Genomic DNA, 20,509 nt, shown 5'->3' with positions numbered 1-20,509 from the left:
ATGGGCGACTTGAGCATTTTTGTATATCGGCGATGCTCGCTAAGGTTTTCATTTGTGAAAATCTGCAAAACCCAAGAAAGTGATGGAAACGACACAGAAACGGATAGGGCAGGCGAGGAGCAACATGCAGGGCTGCATTTCGGGCTCCGAGGTCTCACTATTAAGCCACAATAGTGGCAAGAGTGAGACCCCCCCCCTCCCGCACTGTCAGCATAAACATCGTTCTCCTCTGCCACAGCTGTTACAGCTGTGGCAGAGAAGAACGATGTTAGCCCATTGAATTCAATGGAGCCGGCAATACAGCCGGCTCCATTGAAAGCAATGGGCTGCCGGCGGGCACGGGATGAATTTTCGGGAAGGGCTTAAAAATATAAGCCCTTACCTGAAAATCATCCTAAAATGTGTAAAAATAGAAAAAAAATGTATACTCACCTTTCCGCTGCAGCCGGAGTTCAGCTGCGTCTGGCCGGAAGTTCTCCTGAACTGCTCTGAGTAGTATTCAGCAGCCAGGGATTTAAAATCCCCGCCTGCTGAATGAGCTGCCTCTGATTGGTCACAGCCTCACCAATCAGAGGCAGCTCTCACTCACACCCATTCATAAATTCATGAATGGGTGAGTGAGTGCTGCCTCTGATTGGCTCAGCGCAGGGACCAATCAGGGGCAGCTCTCAGCTGTCATTCGTGAACTCCGTCTGCCGGGACCAGGTGAGTATATATATATTTTTTTACACATTTCTGGATGAATTTCCGGGAAGGGCTTATATTTTTAAGCCCTTCCCGAAAATTCATCCCGCGATCGCCGGCAGCCCATTGCTTTCAATGGAGCCGGCTGTATTGCTGGCTCCATTGAATTCAATGGTCAGTGCTCGTTTAATCGAGACGAGTACCGCGTGGTGCTCGTCTCGAGTAACGAGCATCCCGAGCACCCTAATACTCGAACGAGCATCAAGCTCGGACGAGTATGCTCGCTCATCTCCATATATAATACATAAATACATATTGTGGCTGTACAGCCACTGTGGTGATGCGTTTGAGCCACTAGAGGGCCATAGTATAGAAAAGTGGTCAGTAGACAAGGGTTCTCTGCTGTTCAGTGGCCTCATGATGCTCCACAGCAGAGGCGTTGTTAAAAAGAGGTCAGATCAGTGCCATCTGAACTGCCTGACTCTCACTGTGGTTCATCTTCTAGGAAGCAATAGGCCATGCACAAAAGAGTACGAGACACACCCTGTGCTAATATATGAGTGTGATGTGAGGTTTCTGGGCTCCCATGCTGAAAGAAAAGCGGTTCTCTGTCATATGCTACTGAATGCAAGGCACGACAGAGCAAGAGACGTCCCTGTGCTAGTATATGAATTGTGTTTTTATATGCACTTTTTACATAAAGTTTTAAGCTATTAGGGCAATTATAGGGAAGTAACTGTGAAATGTATAGATAGAGGCCAGACAGCCATGTTTCATCTTCCTGTGTGCTGTTGCGATGTCAAGTGCTGTGAAGATGGGCAATAAAGCTGGCTGAGGCTAGAATAAAAAATAATCTTTATTGTTGACCGATTTCCTGATCATGTGCCAACTGTCTCATGAGAAAAGATGGTGGACCCAAGAGTGTGGCTAATTCCCCAATGTCACAATATCTATATACCCACATAAACACTTGCACAAATTAATCAAACTAGTGCAAAGAAAATGAAAGCAATCTCATATATACTGTATATTCTTAAAACACTCTTACCGTTGATAGAGCTAAGTTTGTAGACATAATGTGTTGAGAAGCCTCTGGCTGCAGGGCTATAGTTGTTGGCAATTGAATCACTATAAAGAAAAAGAAAGTATTTTTACAGGCAATACTCCAGGTGATTTACCTATAACATTTTAGACAGATGAAGATTAACCTGAATCTGCAGACTAACACTGAAAGTGTGACATTTATGAGCTTCTTTTGCCAAAAACTTGACTTTTCTCATTCAATTTCAGAGATTTTTCTTCTTTGCTGTTCAGTAGCATGGCACCTTATATGCTCAGAGTTGTATTATAAATCACAAAATTTTAAGAAAATTCTAGAATACTGTAAGTCCTCATGCAGGTGGCAATTTTGTTTGTATAGTGACATACAGAAGGCAGCATTCCTTCAAGTCAATTTTAAACTTTTTAAACAAGCCTTCCAATAGGTGGCATTGTTCCAGCTCCCCATTTGCATATTTCCCAGAGGAGCATGGATGGCCTTATAAAAGTCTCCTCACGCACCTTTTAGGCGCTGTCCTTAAGGAGAAATGATACCCTCCCTGATCTGTATCTATAGGTCAAGCCAGAAATCTGATGCACATTGATGAGGGAAAATCCTCCTGAAACAGTCTCTGTGTGCATGGTTGTCTTTTCCTTTTGGAGAAGTTGCTGGCTTCGGTTCATTATTCCCAGTCAGTGTTACAAGGCTTTGTAAAAGGTTAGATATTGACTTGCAGGGATGCTGCCTTCCAATAGGTGGCACTGCAGAGGTATTGTTCCATCTCACCATTTGCATATTTCCCAGAGGAACTTGGATAGCCTTATAAGTCTCCTCACAGAACTTTTAGGTGCTCTCCTTTAGGAGAAATGATACCCTTCCCGATCTGCATCTATAGGCCTCTCATTCTCTAAGCTAGAAACCTATGTACACTGATGAAGGGCAATCACCCCGAAATAGCTGTCTATGTATGGTTATTCTGACTTTAACTTACAATTCCCAGTCATTGTCATAAGGCTTGTTTAAAAAGTCTGACATTGACTTGTAGGAATTCTGCCAAGTGGCGCTGCAGAGGTATTTTTGTCATCTTTCTATTTACATATTTTCTAGAGGAGCATGAATGGCCTTATACGTTTTCTCACACAGCTTCTAGGTGCTCTCCTTAAGGAGAAATGATACCCTTCCATCTTCAGCCCTGCCATGCATAAACTTCTTTAAAATGCTCTCTTTAAAATGCATAAGCATCATTTCTTTGAGTTTTATTCGTGATACGATACAAGAAAAGCAAGGACAATTGGGAGATATGCATGTGTTAGATTTATGAGACAGAAAATTTTAGAATTAGGATTCTAATTATACTTCTTTGTGCACTTCTTAGTTAAATGCATGCATATGGCAGTACAGTGAGGGCACATAGCGGGTCATGGAAGCTTTATATCAAAATGCCCAGGCCAGTTTTTTAAGGTATATTTAAATGTAGAAAATTGGTTGCAGGTCAGATTCCACACTGAAAATTGTGATAATTCATAGTATAATACTCATGGATACAATTTGCTAAACACCATCCACGTGTAGGAGAAAAGAATTTAACCGGTTTAAGACATTCCGGGTATTTTTACATTCACAGCATGCCCACTTTGTTGCAGGATTTTCACACATTCTCACTGCAGATTTCATGTTTTGCAATGCAAAGGATTAAATCCTGAGCAAATCTGTAGCCAAATCCATGACAAAATCTGCATGTAACACTTCCGCCTTATCTGAACATGCTCTAAAGCGATTTTCATGTCATGAATATTTCTGCGTTCTCAGTAGAAGATGCCATAAATGTTTGATCTACATGGTTTCCGAGAGTGGAACAGTAAATTTTGCGGTGACATAAAGTAATTGAAAAATGCAAGTATTGTGATAATAATAAAGACAAGTAACAAACAGAATAAGACTTTCTTTACTTCAACCTTAGCAATCATTTACCAAACTACAATCAAGCCAAGTATAACTTAATAAACCCTGAAATCACTGCTCTGAGTAATGATCCCTTACAACTCCGAGATACTGCTGACTGTCTGCGTCTTCCTACAGTGTGGCTGATTCCTTCTGCAAATATCACATTGGATTAATGACTCAGATCGTAACAGCCATCAACCAAGTTATCAAAACTTAACCTAATTTATTTCTCATTTCTGTGATAGGAACATTACTGATTTCTTCCTGAACCCATTCCATTCTTGTTCGTCTTCCAATATTTTTTTATCTACCTTTTGTATTCCGACTGTCAGAAAATATCTAGTAAATTTAGTTAATGGGACCAGAAGTGTGGCCTCTTCTAAATTGTTCTTTATAGGTTTCTTAAAGTCAGCATTTAAACAGCAGTAAGTATTTTGTAAAGACATTAGTGAGCCGCAAACTTGGTAGCAGTTGCTAAACAACGTTCTTCACAAGATGTAGGTTCACAAGAAAGTCACTGAGATGTACAGTGAACACCATGTACCTAGATACAATAAAGTGAATAACCTAAGATTGGTTTGCAATCTGATTTCAGTTTAAGCTGAATTGTACAAATGCAAAAATAAGTATTATGCATTGCATCTAGACAGTATTTTGAGTATACAGATGCAGTAAAATTTAGCTTGATTGTGAAAGCACAAGGCATAAAGTTATCTTAACCCATTAAAAAGCCACTGTTCTCTTATCTTAACACAATAAACCCATTGTAAAACAATTAAAAGTCTAAATAAACCAAACTGATAGCACAGCACACCATGATATCTCATCACATTGAAGGTCAAGGTAAAGAGAAATGCATCTGTATATTGCCGAAATAGCTGACCTACAGATGTAGCAAATGTTAACTTCCCTACAATGTACCACAATGATGTAAATTGAGTTAGCACAATGTGCCAGTCATGTTAACACTTGCTGCATCTGTAGATATATTGTCAGATAAATCAACAGGTTCTATGAGATTACAGGGGGTGCATGAGTTTTTTTTATCCTAATTTTATAATCCCATGCAACCTTTTCAGCGTTATTAATATACTATGAAACATAAGTGCAAAAGGCAATGTAACGAATAATTTTTGACAGGAAATCTGGTAGCTTGCATTCCGGGAGGCATCTGAGTTGGAGGCAGTGTATAGGGTCATCTATTGGTTAAGCACTGATTGGGGCTTCTAGGGGTGCCATATATATTTAAACATCGTCTTCCATATACTTAGCCTATTCGGATGCCCTTCTCATCCCTCTCTTTTAGCTAAAGTTGAGAGAAACATCCTACCTACCTGCAGAGAACCACAGGAATCAGTGGTGGATATATAAAAAGTAAAGGCCCCATAGCAAATATCAAATTCCTTCCTAGTATTGTTCGGGGTTTTCTTATCCAAAACAGAAGGGATTTGTGTTTGCTTCTCCATTTCCATGACCATTGGGCAAATCAGACTTGAGAGGTGAGTCCTTCAAAGCAGTTTGTCTTACCCATTAGCAAAGATGATGTTGCTAAACAGAACAGAATTTTCCTCTTCCCAAAGACCCAATAGCAACCGTATGGTCTGCTGATATATTATGTATATCCTTGACTGGAGTCCACCAATTTCAGTGGCTGCAGTGTTTTTCTTTCTCCTCTTTATTGAAACTCCTGGACCATTTAAATGCAGCCATGTTGGTTTCTCAAAAAATACATGTTGTATTTCAATGTACAGTATTATTATAATGAGTTAAAGGGGTTGTCCCGCGGCAGCAAGTGGGTCTATACACTTCTGTATGGCCATATTAATGCACTTTGTAATATACATTGTGCATTAATTATGAGCCATACAGAAGTTATAAAAAGTTTTTTACTTACCTGCTCCGTTGCTAGCGTCCTCGTTCCCATGGAGCCGACTAATTTTCGCCCTCCGATGGCCAAATTAGCCGCGCTTGCGCAGTCCAGGTCTTCTCCTGTTCTCTATGGGGCTCCGTGTAGCTCCGTGTAGCTCCGCCCCGTCACGTGCCGATTCCAGCCAATCAGGAGGCTGGAATCGGCAATGGACCGCACAGAAGAGCTGCGGTCCACGGAGGTAGAGGATCCCGGCGGCCATCTTCACCGGTAAGTATAGAAGTCACCGGAGCGCCGGGATTCAGGTAAGCGCTGTGCTGTTCTTTTTTTCAGTCCCTGCATCGGGGTTGTCTCGCGCCGAACGGGGGGGGGGGGGTTTGAAAAAAAAAAAAACCGTTTCGGCGCGGGACAACCCCTTTAAATACTTATTTGCATTCCTTACAATAGTAAAGGAATCATTTTTATGCTTTTTAAGTCGTAATATTCATATTCACTCGAAAACCTGAATTATTCTGTGTTTTAACATTTCTCTAAATGAATAAGATTTTGTTTAAAAATACGGTATTTAAAAGACGCACATTCACTGATGCAATGATCATTATTACCTGAAAGCCACTATGGCTCAGGATGTAATTTACCCATCACAATAACTGTCACAATTTCTGTAGTATATGACAAGTACAAGGAAATTGAAAGTATGTCTTAAAATCAAAATGATTTATTTATATTTGAGCTTTCTCAGCACTTCTTTTACTGTTGTCAATGTTGGTGTTTTTAGCAGTGCACACGTACCTGTTCTAGAAAGATTGGAACATGCAGTAAAAGGAATTTGTAGGCATAAAAAAGACTAAAAGGGAAACTATTTCACTACAATTGTCAATAGATCTGACAATTTGAAAACAGACAAGTGTGTTATTCAATGTTAGATTATGGAAATTACTTCCTTAGATGGGGGTTAAATGTTTACATTGTCTGCATAATTATAATGGTGGTCCATCAATTTAAGTGTTGTCTATCTTGGACAACCACTTTCGTTAGCAAGGTTCATCAACTATTAGCTTGCCACAAGGAGTTCCATTGCTGTAAACTGTAGGGTTACCTGGCAGTAAGTACCATCATATGAAATTATATAGTCCAAAGTGCCCAATGAAATCAAATTGGTTGGTCCTCCAGAGTGAACGATGCTTTTTATGACCATGCCACTGAATGTGGAAAGACAATCTATTAAGTCAAAACTCTTTAATATGGTATTTGAAATGGAAAACGTTTGAATGTATGCAATGTTTAGAAAATGTGACATTTGACTGGTAAAATGGTTAAACTCTACTCCCTATTGTACTGTTTCCTCAATATGCTTATGGAACGTTTAATTGCCTATAATCTGCTATTGTCTTTATTTTTGCTTTGCATCTCTTGTTCTGAGTAGCATTCTTTTAAATTATCTAATTTCCATTACAGTAGTGTATATATCAGAGTCCTAAAAGTACTATACCAACAGTGCAGGGTGATCATAATCAAACTAGAGGTGTTCAGAGGACTCTAGTGAAACAACTATGAGGCAGAAACCAATAAAAGTTGGCGTTTATACCCAGTGGGGTATAGGGTTTATAAAGAATAGTACCAAATGTTTCCAAAAGGGAAATCATGGTACCATTGAATTGTAATGTATAGAAGTATGTCAGAGTTAATGGCTAAGAACCATACTTTGTGGTTTGGTACAGGGTTATGTTTATTATATGATGGCTCAGTGATTTGCCATGTTGGAAAAACCTATAGACATGGTTCAATGTGTGCTTCTTGTTTAATAAATTTGTTACCACCTTGCTGGTAATAAAGTTTAACCAGCAAGCTACATTCAAGCAATGTGAGAGTCATAGCACTGCAGTTCTCCTACTAATAATAAGCTTTATTTATACAGGGCCAACATATTCCACAGCGCTTACTGTACTAATCTGAACAGATTGACAGAATCTTTTTATCAACTGCATTATATATGTCATGCTATTCATTTCTAGTGCCAGATATTTCCCTGCAGGCAACATTTGGATTTTTTTTCTTTTACAAATCTAAACCCCATACACCAGTGTCCCCCAACTCCAGTCCTCAGGGACCACCAACAGGTCATGTTTTCAGGATATCCTCAGTATTGCACAGGTGATGTAATTATTGTCGGTGCCTCAGACCACATTGCCACAGGTGTTCTCACCATAGGATATCCTGAAAACATGACCTGTGGGGGTCCATGAGGACTGGAGTTGGGAAACACAGCCATACACTGATTGTAAGCATCAACTTTTATTGGGATCTGTGGATAGTTTTTTCACTGGAGACCTCTGAATACCTCAAATTTAATTATCGGAGAAATAGCATAAAAAGGCAGAACGCACCCAGGGGAAGACTTGTAGAGTTTCTTTGTTTATATATAGTTTACTTTTGAAAATGATGCCAAGTGGGCAGTTCATTTGTGGTGTGCGCGCCCTCTATTGCCTCCATGCGGTAACCAACACCCAGAAGCGCATCAAACCTCAAGAGGCACTTCTGATTTATTTTCTGCATAAAAAGGGAGCTACATATAAACAGATGAATTCTACAATACTTCCCTTGAGTGAATCCTGCTTTTTGTGTTACTTCTGTTATCTATATCACTGGGAGCAATCGTGGAAACTGTGAAGGTCGCAGCACTTCTGTGCTGGAATACCATTTGGAGTAGAGGACAGCCCTATGTGTGTTGAATTGAAAAGCTTTCCTGGGGGCTGGTTGCACTAGGAAACACTAGAACCAAGGTTGGTTCCCCCTGTGGCACCAGGTGAGTTAAAATTTCCCATGACTACATATCTGGTGGAAGGTGTTTTCTGAGCTGTCTGGAGTGCCATTTTGCCCTATTTGGTTTTTACTTCCTTCTAGCTTAGTTCTGATCACCCTGTTCTTTATATACTGTACAGTTCTTAGACTTAAGCCTTATTACTGCAGCAATAGATATGTTAGACATAAACCACTGATCATATTAGATAATATGCTTTTCACCAAGAAATGAATCACTCTATTCTAATTCTAATCTATCTATTAGCTGTTGGTTGTCATTCTCGTACAAGAGGCATTTTCTTCAATAAAATATATTTAAGTTTCTTATATTGATTGGCATTATTAATTTTATTATTTTATGATACGTTAGTACAATTGGAAGTAGATTTTAACTATTATATAATTGTTGGTTATACTTTGTATTAGGAATGCATGATATGACTTACAGAATTGTGTACAGCTGATATCATTAATAATATGGCCACTACTACTGATATTATAGTTTTCTCTGATCACTAAAGATACTCATTATGGGACAGCCATGAGTGTGTTCTGGCGACTCAACTTGAGCCTGGGGCAGTCATTGACAGCCAGATTCCAGAAAAATAGCTGAAGTGTGAAGACACCATAAGTAGACAATGTTAATTAATGTTGGCTATGGGCACAATTTGCTATTTATGAAAGTCTACAGAGACTAGTTAAGTAAATGCATGTACATCTTCTAAATCAAGTTTTAAGGAAATATTATATGCACTACTTAAGATTATGTCCCTTTTTCTGGTTTTGGTATGTGATCCAACTGAAGTAAACGTCTGAATCGGTGAGTTTATTTTAATTCAAATATTTACTATCACTTTTAGTTACAAATGGATTTTTCCTGAATTACCACAAAACTAACTCTGCAACTTATCAATAGACACTGCTCTACTTATCTAGCTTGTAGGCAGAATTCCTTGTGAACAAAGGGAAAATTAAGAAAATATAAAATGGCATACTAGATGGACCAGGCATTTTTCTTCTTCTGTCAATCGTTTATGTTTCTATATGCGTCTTTGACACATCGAGTAGTTGTGCTTAATATTTGCATCGTGTTAATATCCTTTGTGGAGGATTAGCAGCAAGCTGTGGTCTTTCATACAAAAATATAGTATTGGATCTGAAGGTTCCTTGCATCAATCAGTTGGACTGGTAGCCCAGTCTCCATATATACAGAACATGTATATTTCCACTTTTAATTGCATTATAATCATTCTTAGCATTGCACACACAGGACATAGCATCAATAGTGATTGGCTTCAATGTCAGCTGCAAATGTGACTGTCTGGTGCTGGACTTTTGGGGGCAATTATTGAATTAGTCCTTGGGCACAATGAAGGATCCTCTGGTACTCTGGTGAATGAGTTTGAACCCATAAAGGTTAGCACAGGTTACCCTGTTAGTAATATACTGTGTTGCTTTCTTGCAGAAACACAAAAACGGTAGGACAAAATAATAATCTGCTTGAAATGAATGGGAGCATTGTACAGCATTTAGCAAAGGGCTGAAAAGGCAGCGCTTAACACTGTACAGAAAAACGCCTGTGTGAGGGAGGCCTAAGGCTATCTTTGATCACTTTTTTTAGTGACTTTTTTACCCCTTAGTAAAGGATGTAAGAAAACTAGCCATCTTTGAACTGGGACAAACATTTTTTCAAGGTATTTTTAGTCGTTTTTTTTTTTTTAATTTGCCCATTTTTTACATGCATCTTTTCTAGTGTTTGTTTCCTTAAAGGGGTTGTCCCGCGCCGAAACGGGTTTTTTTTTTTTTCAACCCCCCCCCCGTTCGGCGCGAGACAACCCCGATGCAGGGAGGTAAAGAAAGCTCACCGGAGCGCTTACCTGAATCCCCGCGCTCCGGTGACTTCTCTACTCACCGCTGAAGATGGCCTCTTCCTCCGTGGACCGCAGCTCTTCTGTGCGGTCCACTGCCGATTCCAGCCTCCTGATTGGCTGGAATCGGCACGTGACGGGGCGGAGCTACACGGAGCTACACGGAGCCCCATAGAAGACTGCAGAAGACCCGGACTGCGCAAGCGCGGCTAATTTGGCCATCGGAGGGCGAAAATTAGTCGGCACCATGGAGACGAGGACGCCAGCAACGGAACAGGTAAGTATAAAACTTTTTATAACTTCTGCATGGCTCATAATTAATGCACAATGTACATTACAAAGTGCATTATTATGGCCATGCAGAAGTGTACAGACCCACTTGCTGCCTCGGGACAACCCCTTTAAGAGAAGCATATGAGAAATACACCAGAAAAAAAATGCAACCCCCTACAGCTTGCTGCAGTTCCAAAATATGCCAAAAACCCCAAAAGAACAAATCGAAAAAAACAACAAACTGTTTGCAGTGCACTACATATTTTCATATTGACTATCTGGCTATAGCATTTTTTTGCCACAAAAACTCTTCTAAAAATGTGTTTTTTTTCTGTAAAACAGCATGTGTAAAGCCAGCCTTAGGCTGGATGCCCACAGCCGGACCGAGCTCCGCATGCGGGAACCCGCAGTGAAAACCTGCAGCAGAATCCGCCCCTGTGCCCAGCCAAAGAGTCCTGCGTACTGGTTCACAGTCAACTTTTCTGTATTACAAATGTGCTGGCCGGCGCACCAGTGCACATGTGCAGTACAGAAAATGCTGCGCCGTCATTAGGCGATGACGCGTAATCCGTGACAATGGAAGCCATCAATGGAAGCCATCCCCGCTGTAATAGGACATGCTGCCATTTTCCCTCCACGAGCGGAAAATTGCAATTGATTTCCGCTCATGGACATGGAAAACCAATTTTCCATAGCAGGTCTATAAGCAGTATTTACTATAAAATCCAGAGGTTTTTTTCACTGCGTTTTTTTATCTCAAGAATGCTGTGGCCATGTGTTACTGTACTTTTAAGTTTATAGCAAAGTATTGCAAAAATTTACAAGTACAGTGCTTTGTTTTGGGGTGTTTTTGTTGCATCTTTCAGGTCAATGACATTTTTTTTATAAATGTAAGATGCCCTAGATATGGCATTATTTCTGGTGTGTTTTTCCATATAGCTCTCTATAACCCTTCCATAACTCCAGAAAACACATATAGAGAATAAAAATGGCATTAAAATTGCTTGCAAATAAAGCCATTAAAACTACTTGAAATGCATGCTGTTATTTACAAGTGTTTTCATATACTGAAAAGAGTGTTAAGGAGCCTTATGCTTTTGTATTCAGCTTACCACCCCCTTGTCTGCTCCAGTCTGACATACAACTTTCAAAATAAAATTCCTAGAGTTTTCAAAAAAGAATACTTCTAACCTGCTCAATCAGAGCAGTAGCCCTAATCTTTGATCTTTGAGAAGGAATGTAGGTTGGGGACTAGAGATGAGCGAGCGTACTCGGAAAAGCACTACTCGCTCGAGTAATTTGCTTTATCCGAGTATCGCTGTGCTCGTCCCTGAAGATTCGGGTGCCGGCACGGAGCGGGGAGCTGCAGGGGAGAGCGGGGAGGAACGGAGGGGAGATCTTTCTCTCCCTCTCTCCCGCCCGCTCTCCCCTGCTCCCCGCTGCGACTCACCTGTCAGCCGCAGCGGCACCCGAATCTTCAGGGACAAGCACAGCGATACTCGGATAAAGCAAATTACTCGAGCGAGTAGTGCTTTTCCGAGTACGCTCGCTCATCTCTATTGGGGACCCATCTTCTGCTTCTTCCACCCAGGCTCAATGCCCCTAATGGTGAAGCCACATGGTGCAGTTGACTGCATGCAGCTGAACCATGCCCACTCGTGGTGGCCAATTGTCAAACAATCTTGCTGTAAAATATTGGGACAATTGACAATTACCAGTGCATGAGGTTTTAGTCACTTGTGAACCCAGACTGTGTATTCTTACCCTAAAACTCCTTTTAAACAGGGCGATGCATTAGTACCAGACAGGCATCCCAGTGACTATCCGCTCCTGTTCACACAGGACCAATAGTCATTCTGAGAATGGAGGCGGAGAGGGACAGGGATTGTTCTGGACTGTCCACCACCATTCAAAGTAAATAGGCAGTCATTCAAAGATTGAGCAACATCTGTTTACAAAGCCGAACAGTCAACTCTTTTTTAAGTGAGCTAAAAACAAGGAATTCTGACAAGTGAGGGATTTGTTGCCCTATGGGCCACTATTTGTGCACGGCATGACTATTGCCCAAACTTGGGTGATAATTTCCTCTTATCACAGATATGGTTCTTATCATAGATAGGTACCAACATTCTTAGGAGCTTTGAAGCTTGAGAAAGTGTTCTAAGAAAAAAATAACCCTCCAATTACCTCTCTAGTCAAAATCTCACAACTTGTAGTATAAATTGCAGTATCTGTAAGCTTGCGACATGTTGAAAGCTATTTTCCACATTCCAAGATATTCTCATTCCCACAAGGTCTAAAATTAAACATTAGTCATGGGAAATGATGGCCTCTGCGATCCTGCATATATCATATATACATAAATATATATATTACAATATATACTGGATATGTGCGCCTACTGTACTTGTCCATGTCACCAGATCATTCTTCAAACTCAACATACACTATACTATCAACACTCTTCTATTCAAAATAAGAAAAGAACATAGTATGAGATTACCACATTGTTAATCTAAGACTTTTAAATGACAAATTCGTTTTTTAATATATTGTGGCCATAATACCTATCCTAAAATATAAACGAAGCCATTCATCTAAATGAATCTGAATGTACAGGATTAAGGATGGTGTGCGTCAAGCCATTTGTAAAGAATGTAATTTAAAATGTGCACTTACTAACCCAAAAGATGGATTAAACCTCTTATTAAAATTTATAAACAGTGGGGGAAAATGCACAAAAGTCCATTTATAATGAAGTGCTCTATAAAAAGAGAAATCTAAGTCCTTGAACAGTAATTTTCAACTCCTGAGTGGTGAAATGTGCTTGGTGGCTAAATATGGGTGTCGTATTCATGCCATAATTTCACAATCCAACAGATCATTTTCTATGTCCGCATCCTTGCAAATGAGGCAAATAATATGGAATGTGAAAGAATGATTTGTGCTATCAATGACATCTGGAGCTTTGGTACTGCAGTTATTAGCTGATATTTTTTCATCCAGCAGCAGAGACTAAAATCAATCATTGTGATAACGAAGCATGGCATAAGTCGTCTGCACTGTCATTTCAATCTGATTAATCACACATCCACAGACCTTTACCTTAAAGAAGCAATTGTTCCCATTTAATCAAAAAGAAACATCCATGCTAATATGATACATTAATAAACATAATTGAAACTTTAAGCATTAAATGAAATATGAGACTGCTGACACCGGCCAACCATACCCAGCTTCTCACTATACAAATTACTACTATTTATCGAAAAATGTATCTTTTCCAGATATGCATTTTATTACAACTCAATATATTTTGTTGTGCAGCACAAATAAATATTTTGTATTATCAGCTACTTTAGGTTAAGGAGAAGAAAATCCCCACAGAGCTTCCCTTTCAGTACATAAGTAGCTGTTGGTTGCTTTAAGACCTTTATGACAGGCTCTGTCTGTCATGATCCAAGAAGCATATGAGAAGTGAGCAGAAGAAGACAGGAGACTTCAAGTATGCTGGTATTGAAAAAAATGAGGTTAAGGAAGTGGTATAATAGATTTATTGAGGTAAAACAATAATAGCTACATGTTTCAGTACCACAGTAGGACCTTCACCAGGACTTCTAAGATCTAAAAGGTGCCTTTACCCAATAGGAAAATATGGATTGAAAGCATACCTATTGTCTTGGCTGTTCTGCATATGTCAGTACTACATGTGGGTATATTGTTTGAAACTTCTATACTGTTTCTTATTAGAAGAAAGTAACATATTCTTCACCTAATAGTTGGCTCATCTGTCCCTGGCTGCAGGCAACCTGTAAATTTGCAGAAACCACCTCAGACAAAAAAACATTCCTCTAGTAAAGTCCCCTGGGGCAAGCATAGAGTCATGACTGACTCCTAGGGTGAAGTCACATTGTGACGTTTTCTTGGCAGACTGTTTGGGGTGGTCTGCCATTGCCTTCCCCATCTTTTACTCCCCAGCAAGCTAGGTACTCATTTTACCAACCTCAGAAGGATGGAAGGCTGAGTCAACCTTGAGCCGGCTACCTGAACCAAGTGGGGATTTAACTCATAGCCTTCAGGTCATGAGCGAGAGCTTAGGACTGCATTTCTGCTACCTTAATACTCTGCGCCACAGAAATAAGAAAGGTAGGAAGGATGCCATATTAGGTTTTGTGGAAGAGGAGGGGAATATCATCACAGTTTCTCTGTTTCAGTCTGCGTGTTAGGGTCACCATACATAATAGATATAAATAATCTGAACCCGCTGATCCAGGATGATCATCTAATGTCTATGGTGGCCTCTCAACTCTCCTCTCACTCCAGATGTCAGAAGAGATAAGAAACTGGGAAGTTGGATTTCTACTGCCTGGTCCTTTTATTCTTGGTAGGTAAGCTGGAGTGGCTCTCTCCTTTCAATACATATGCAGCCTATGTCTGTGCATTAAGAGGAGCAGAAGAGGTAACGTCAGCCAAACGAGTGTTCAGCCTACAGCTGTCTCATGTATGGACAGCATTAGACTCATGCTGTCGGAAGAAAAGGGAGCTCTAGTGGGAGGCATCTGATTGACCCATAACACACAGCACACCACTGGTATCAAACTGGGAAGATCCTGTCCACTTAGCAACCATGGGAAAAGGAAACAAGCATTTACAAAAAGCAGCAGAAAGAAGGAAAGACCAAAAATATTCAACTTTTCTGAACACACTATATCTAATACACATCTACAGCTGTGTAAGGAGCATTTTTTTTTTGTTTTTAACAGGCATACTTTTACTTGTCACACACAGAATATATACTGATGACTTTCCATCAAAAGTGGCCTCAAAGGTCTGGAGTGATTACATCAAAGTACCCTAAAAATAACAGATGCAACACATAATAATGATGGTATGTTATGACTTGCATAGAGTGATAACTGGTATAATAAGTATGTCACCTCTTTTATGACATGTTAACATGACCAGAGGTGACAAGTTCCAGATTCGAAGACAAAGTCAAACTGGTAGTTGGGTGATATGGAACTTTCCAGACTAATAAGGAGTACCTAAGCAAAGTGCATCAGAAAGTGGGTAAATTGGTGAGCAACTTTACCAGAATTGCCTGAACAGGACTGTTCCCTCAAGCAGAGAACCCACCCCAAAAAGGGCAACCCTACTTTAAGAGATACCAAAAAACAGTCCAAAGTGCACTGGCGACAACTGACACTAAACTACAGAGACCTAGGAAACCTAAGTAAGAAGCTAACTAACAAAACTACTGTACACAGGATCTTTGAATTGTAACCCACAGGATACACTGGTACAGTATGCTGGCCAGTAAACTGAATGTGTAACCAGCAACCCTTGTACTAAGAGGTCAATTTAAATAACTTTTAACATAAGCTGATCAGCTGACTGGGCTGGAAGACAAACCAGCCAACTTATTAGCACTGACACCAGAGGGAGATATTACTTCCTCAGTGAATGACACTATTCATGCACTGCCCAGCGCAACACATGGTCTGGTGCTGATGTCAACCCCGGACCAGGCTGCGCTACTCAGAAGTTATGGTGCTGTCATTTATGTCCAATGGGATTTGTCCAGGACAAAAGCAAACGACCTAACAAGTCATGCACCAATCCCACCCCTGCTGCACCCATTTAGTGTCTTAGGGGTCTTAAATAGAGATGAACGAGTATACTCGCTAAGGCACATTACTCGAGCGAGTAGTGCCTTAGCTGAGTATCTCCCCGCTCGTCTCTAAAGATTCTGGGGCCGGCGCGGGTGACAGGTGAGTTGCGGCGGGGAGCGGGGGGGAGAGAGGGAGAGAGAGATCTCCCCTCCGTTCCTCCCCGCTCTCCCCCGCCGCCCCCCGCCGGCCTCGAATCTTTAGAGACGAGCGGGGAGATACTCGGCTAAGGCACTACTCGCTCGAGTAATGTGCCTTAACAAGTATACTCACTTATCTCTAGTCTTAAACATATTAGCTGTTTAATTATTAATGAGTCTTCTGGCACAGGGGTCTCTTATTCCAGTTTTAGGGTGGTTTCACACATAGTACTTTTGTAAAAACACAGTTTTTTTGTTGTGTTGTTTACTGGCTTTTTTCAATTTTTTTTTCAAAAAGCGCTGGGGCCAAATGTTAACTTAAAGAAAGTATTAAAAAGATAAAATACGCTGCAAGCAACGTGTTTTTGTGTAAAGCATGCATGCAATGCTATTAGAAATGAAGCTGAAAGCTGGTGCAAGGGATCTGTGATCTTTCTGATATTTAGTTGCTTATGTAGTAAAACTAGACACTTGAGTTAATCGTTCACTCAAAATGCCAACATTTTGTTGAAGAAAAAAACTTTTTAAATAAGCGCTTTCACGGTAGAACACAGCGCAGAACTCTAATACTTCAGACAAAATGCTGATTTGAAGACTTTCATCTGTAGACAGGAAGAAATTGAAAATGAATTTTTAGAAGTAGTCATAAGTGAGCTGGAGACAGTCTGATAATTGACATATATGTCACTTGAACAGCTGCTTTTTTGATTGAACATCCTTCCTTATTAACTGTAGCTATCAGAGGTTACTTTCCTGCACACACACCCTTTTTGTTGTGCAAGGCAATAACATTTGAAAGACAAGTTATTATATTGGAGCAGATACCGTACACAATAAAAGAAAACTTTATAGGAATGTGAGAAGGCTTTGTTTTAAGGTGACTGACTTGTATCAAAACACTTTATAGTTGACCAACTGTCCATATCAAATAATGAATGGTGTCAAAATAAAATGGAGAAACAAGCAGAATATTTCCGAGTTTGGCTTTACTGTTCATAGAAGAAGTATAAAAAAATGTAATTTAGGGTACATGTACACTGGTGTTTTAAAAGTTGCGCAACTCTTATAAAACGGCACTTGGACATCCCAACTGTGTGCTGTTGACACGTGTTATTCTTGTCCAGAAATCAGACAAAATCAGACATGCAGTTTTTTTTTGTGACTTGAACAAAATGTATGTCCTGAAATGTGGGATCCACACAAGGCAGATCTGCTGCAGATTCCACACTGCAAATCTACTGTAATTTATAGATTAATACAAGCGGATGGAGTTTTTAAAAACTTGTCCGCATATACAATGCCTGCTAGAAGCCGGGAAATATACCCCTTAGAAAAAGGTACAACTGGGCTGAAATAGTCCAAAATATCAATGCTTTGGGATGTATGTGCTTACTGAACTAAAAAAAAACTGACAGCTCAATCTTCCAACTGACTCCCGGAATCTGGAAGTAACTTCAAGTTTTGGAGTCTTAGAATTATTCACCACTTGCCTGCATGACAGCCTTTCATATTCTCAGCATACAGTGAATCAACTTTTAAGTTTTCTGTCAAGATGTGTTTCATTTTTTTGTGGAGAACCTTCCAGATTTATTTTTGACTAACAGTTTGCTACTTAAAACATGGGGTGTTTCCAAACTCCCAAAGAGTAATATGGGAGAAAAAAATTCATACAGAAATCAGAACTTGCTGTAGATTTGCAATGCAAAAGGTGAAATCCCTGGCAAATCCTTGATAAAATCTTTTGCCACAAATTGGAAAAGACACAGATTTGTAGACAAATCCACAGTAGAAGTTCTCTGCCTTATTTTGATATTTAACATAACCCAATATTTGAATTACATTGGAACTAGAACTTTGAACACATTAAAGGGGAATAGTTAGGCTTTCCCTGTGGAATTTCGCTCCGGCAAATCTGCCTGCGGCCGCTAATCCTGGGATTAGCCAGCCATGCAGACGAGATTTGTCAAAAATCTCATCCATACAGGCGGACAATCCATTGCGGCAAAGCCGGCATTAGTCGGCGCTGCAACGCGGATTCCCAGGACGCAGCATGTCAATTCTTTTTTTTTTCGTTGCGGCCTCGCTCCTCTCAATGGGTGAGCTGCTCCAAAACCCGCAGCTAAGTGCATTGGGTTTTGAATCTGCACTTATCCCGCGGAAATCTTGCGGTTTTTCACTGCAGCAAAACTGCGATATTTCTGCGGTGAAACAGTCCAGTGGGAACCCAGCATTAGGATTTTTTCAATTTCTTATTTTTCATACAGTTCTTTTATTATTTGTTGTTTTATTTTTACAACTTTTTTATACCTTAAAGGAATTTACGAATTATTGAAAATGTATCATAGGCATGAAAAGTTTAGAAACTTAAGGGCTTGTTTAGATCTACATTAGGGATTTCCATTTAAATCAATATGTCTGTTCCATTTTTTGAACAGAAAAATGGAAATCAAATGAAAATAAGCCTTTCACTTTAATCCTATTGATGTCAATTGGTTTTAAAAAAAACACATTGCATTGATTCCATTCCATTATGGTTCCATCTTTTTAACAAAACAAATAGCGCTGCAGACTGTGCTACTTGTTCCGTTAAAAAAAAAACAAAGAAATAATATCAAACTGAAAGCATTCTGTTTTTTTTTTTTAAACCCATTGAAATCAATGGGATTAAAATAGAAAAGCTTACTTTACTTTAATTTACATTTTTCGGGTCCAAAAACAAAATAGACAGGCGAAATTCAAACGTAAATCTCTAAAATACACATCAGACTGTATTATATCCCAAAGCTCTATTCACAGATGTGCTGGTTTGTATAGGAAACACTGAACAGGATTCTTCACAGACACACCTCAGCTTTGCTGAGCTCAAAATTTAATGAAGTGGGACAGTAAGCTATTCCTTCATTAGTACTTCCAAGAATGCAAATTATCAGAGCAAGTTCTATGCTGACATTGAGCCTACTAATAATGCTGTGAGATTTCAACTCTGACATTTGCACAATTCGAAATGCAGCTCTGGATTAAGGTATAAATTAGGAAAAAACAACCAGTTGAAGATAAGTAATACAATGTATTCACAACGAAATTGATATGCATAAAACATTCAATCATACACTGTGATTCTTTAAATAATTAAATAATTGGGAGAAGCAGAGGTGTTGCGGCTCAAGGTAAACAACATTGTGCTTCATTGAGTTCAAAAAGTGGAAATGTTTTCATTGCACTTAAATAACCTACTGAAAAAAACTTCTACAAACACAGAAGCATTGTCTCTTTCCATAAAAGTCTTCAGCAAGTTATTTAAGTACAAGCAAAACAGTTTCATATATCACTATAGCAAAGTACAAAACTGCATCCTTTATCTGGCACTACTCAGCAAAAACACCTTAATCCCTCGTATAGTTTTGCTAAAGTGTCCTTATATCCCAGTGAAGAATAATGGCAGCTAAAAAGTGGTATATTGCTCCAGGTTCTTTTTGCAACAGTTTGCTAATACTAGTTGCCTATAGCTATAGTTGCTATACGTTGTGTCATCATACCTGAAGACATATTACAGCAGATTCCTCTTTGTATTGATATAGAAGAGGATAATTTATTTAGGAATTTCTCATTATTCCATCTATTATATAATATTACCAAAGCGCAATGGAGGCAACAATGGCTGAAGAGGGCTTCAATGAAATAACTGGCCATTAGAGATGAGCGAGCGTACTCACTAAGGCAAACTACTCGAGCGAGTAGTGCCTTATGCGAGTACCTGCCCGCTCGTCTCTAAAGATTTGGGTGCCGGCGGGGGAGAGCGGTGAGTTGTGGGAGTAAGCAGGGAAGAGCGGGGGGGAGAGAGTGAGAGAGATCTCCCCCCCCCCCCCCATTCCTCCCCGCTCCCCGCCGGCACCCGAATGAAGCAAAGAATGCTCATCTAACAGATGACAAAAAAAAAAGTTTGCCTACTTCTTGGCAAACCTAGAGATTATAGCTGACTGCTCGGGGTCCCGACAGTGGGTCAATCCATGTATTGTTCAAAGCAAATCATCTGCTAATGCACGGACCCAGTTTTGAAACCTTCAACAAAAAATACTAAATGATTTTAAGACAGAAAGGTACCTATAGGGGAACTCCGTAGAGGTGACAAAGTTGAAGTCAATTAGCTTTTTAATCGCCTCATTAAATGCTGGCAAATCAAGTCTACATGAAAAACAATGTACAAGTGCAACTAAATATGTTGC

At 39.8% G+C, this 20,509-nt stretch overlaps 1 protein-coding gene across 1 annotated transcript in view; it reads right to left on the bottom strand.

Moving 5' to 3' along the window:
- Positions 1-20,509, bottom strand: part of LOC136610023 (dynein axonemal heavy chain 3-like) — a 1,175,415-nt gene that overhangs the window by 1,110,080 nt on the left and 44,826 nt on the right. Inside the window, exon 3 of the mRNA XM_066589293.1 lies at positions 1,733-1,812. Within this exon, the coding sequence (XP_066445390.1) occupies positions 1,733-1,812 (80 nt within the window). The remainder of the gene's footprint in view (positions 1-1,732; positions 1,813-20,509) is intronic.

Source organism: Eleutherodactylus coqui, chromosome 2 (assembly GCF_035609145.1).
Source record: "Eleutherodactylus coqui strain aEleCoq1 chromosome 2, aEleCoq1.hap1, whole genome shotgun sequence".
Classification (NCBI taxonomy): Eukaryota; Metazoa; Chordata; class Amphibia; order Anura; family Eleutherodactylidae; genus Eleutherodactylus; species Eleutherodactylus coqui.
This window is presented reverse-complemented; position numbering and strand designations above follow the sequence as displayed.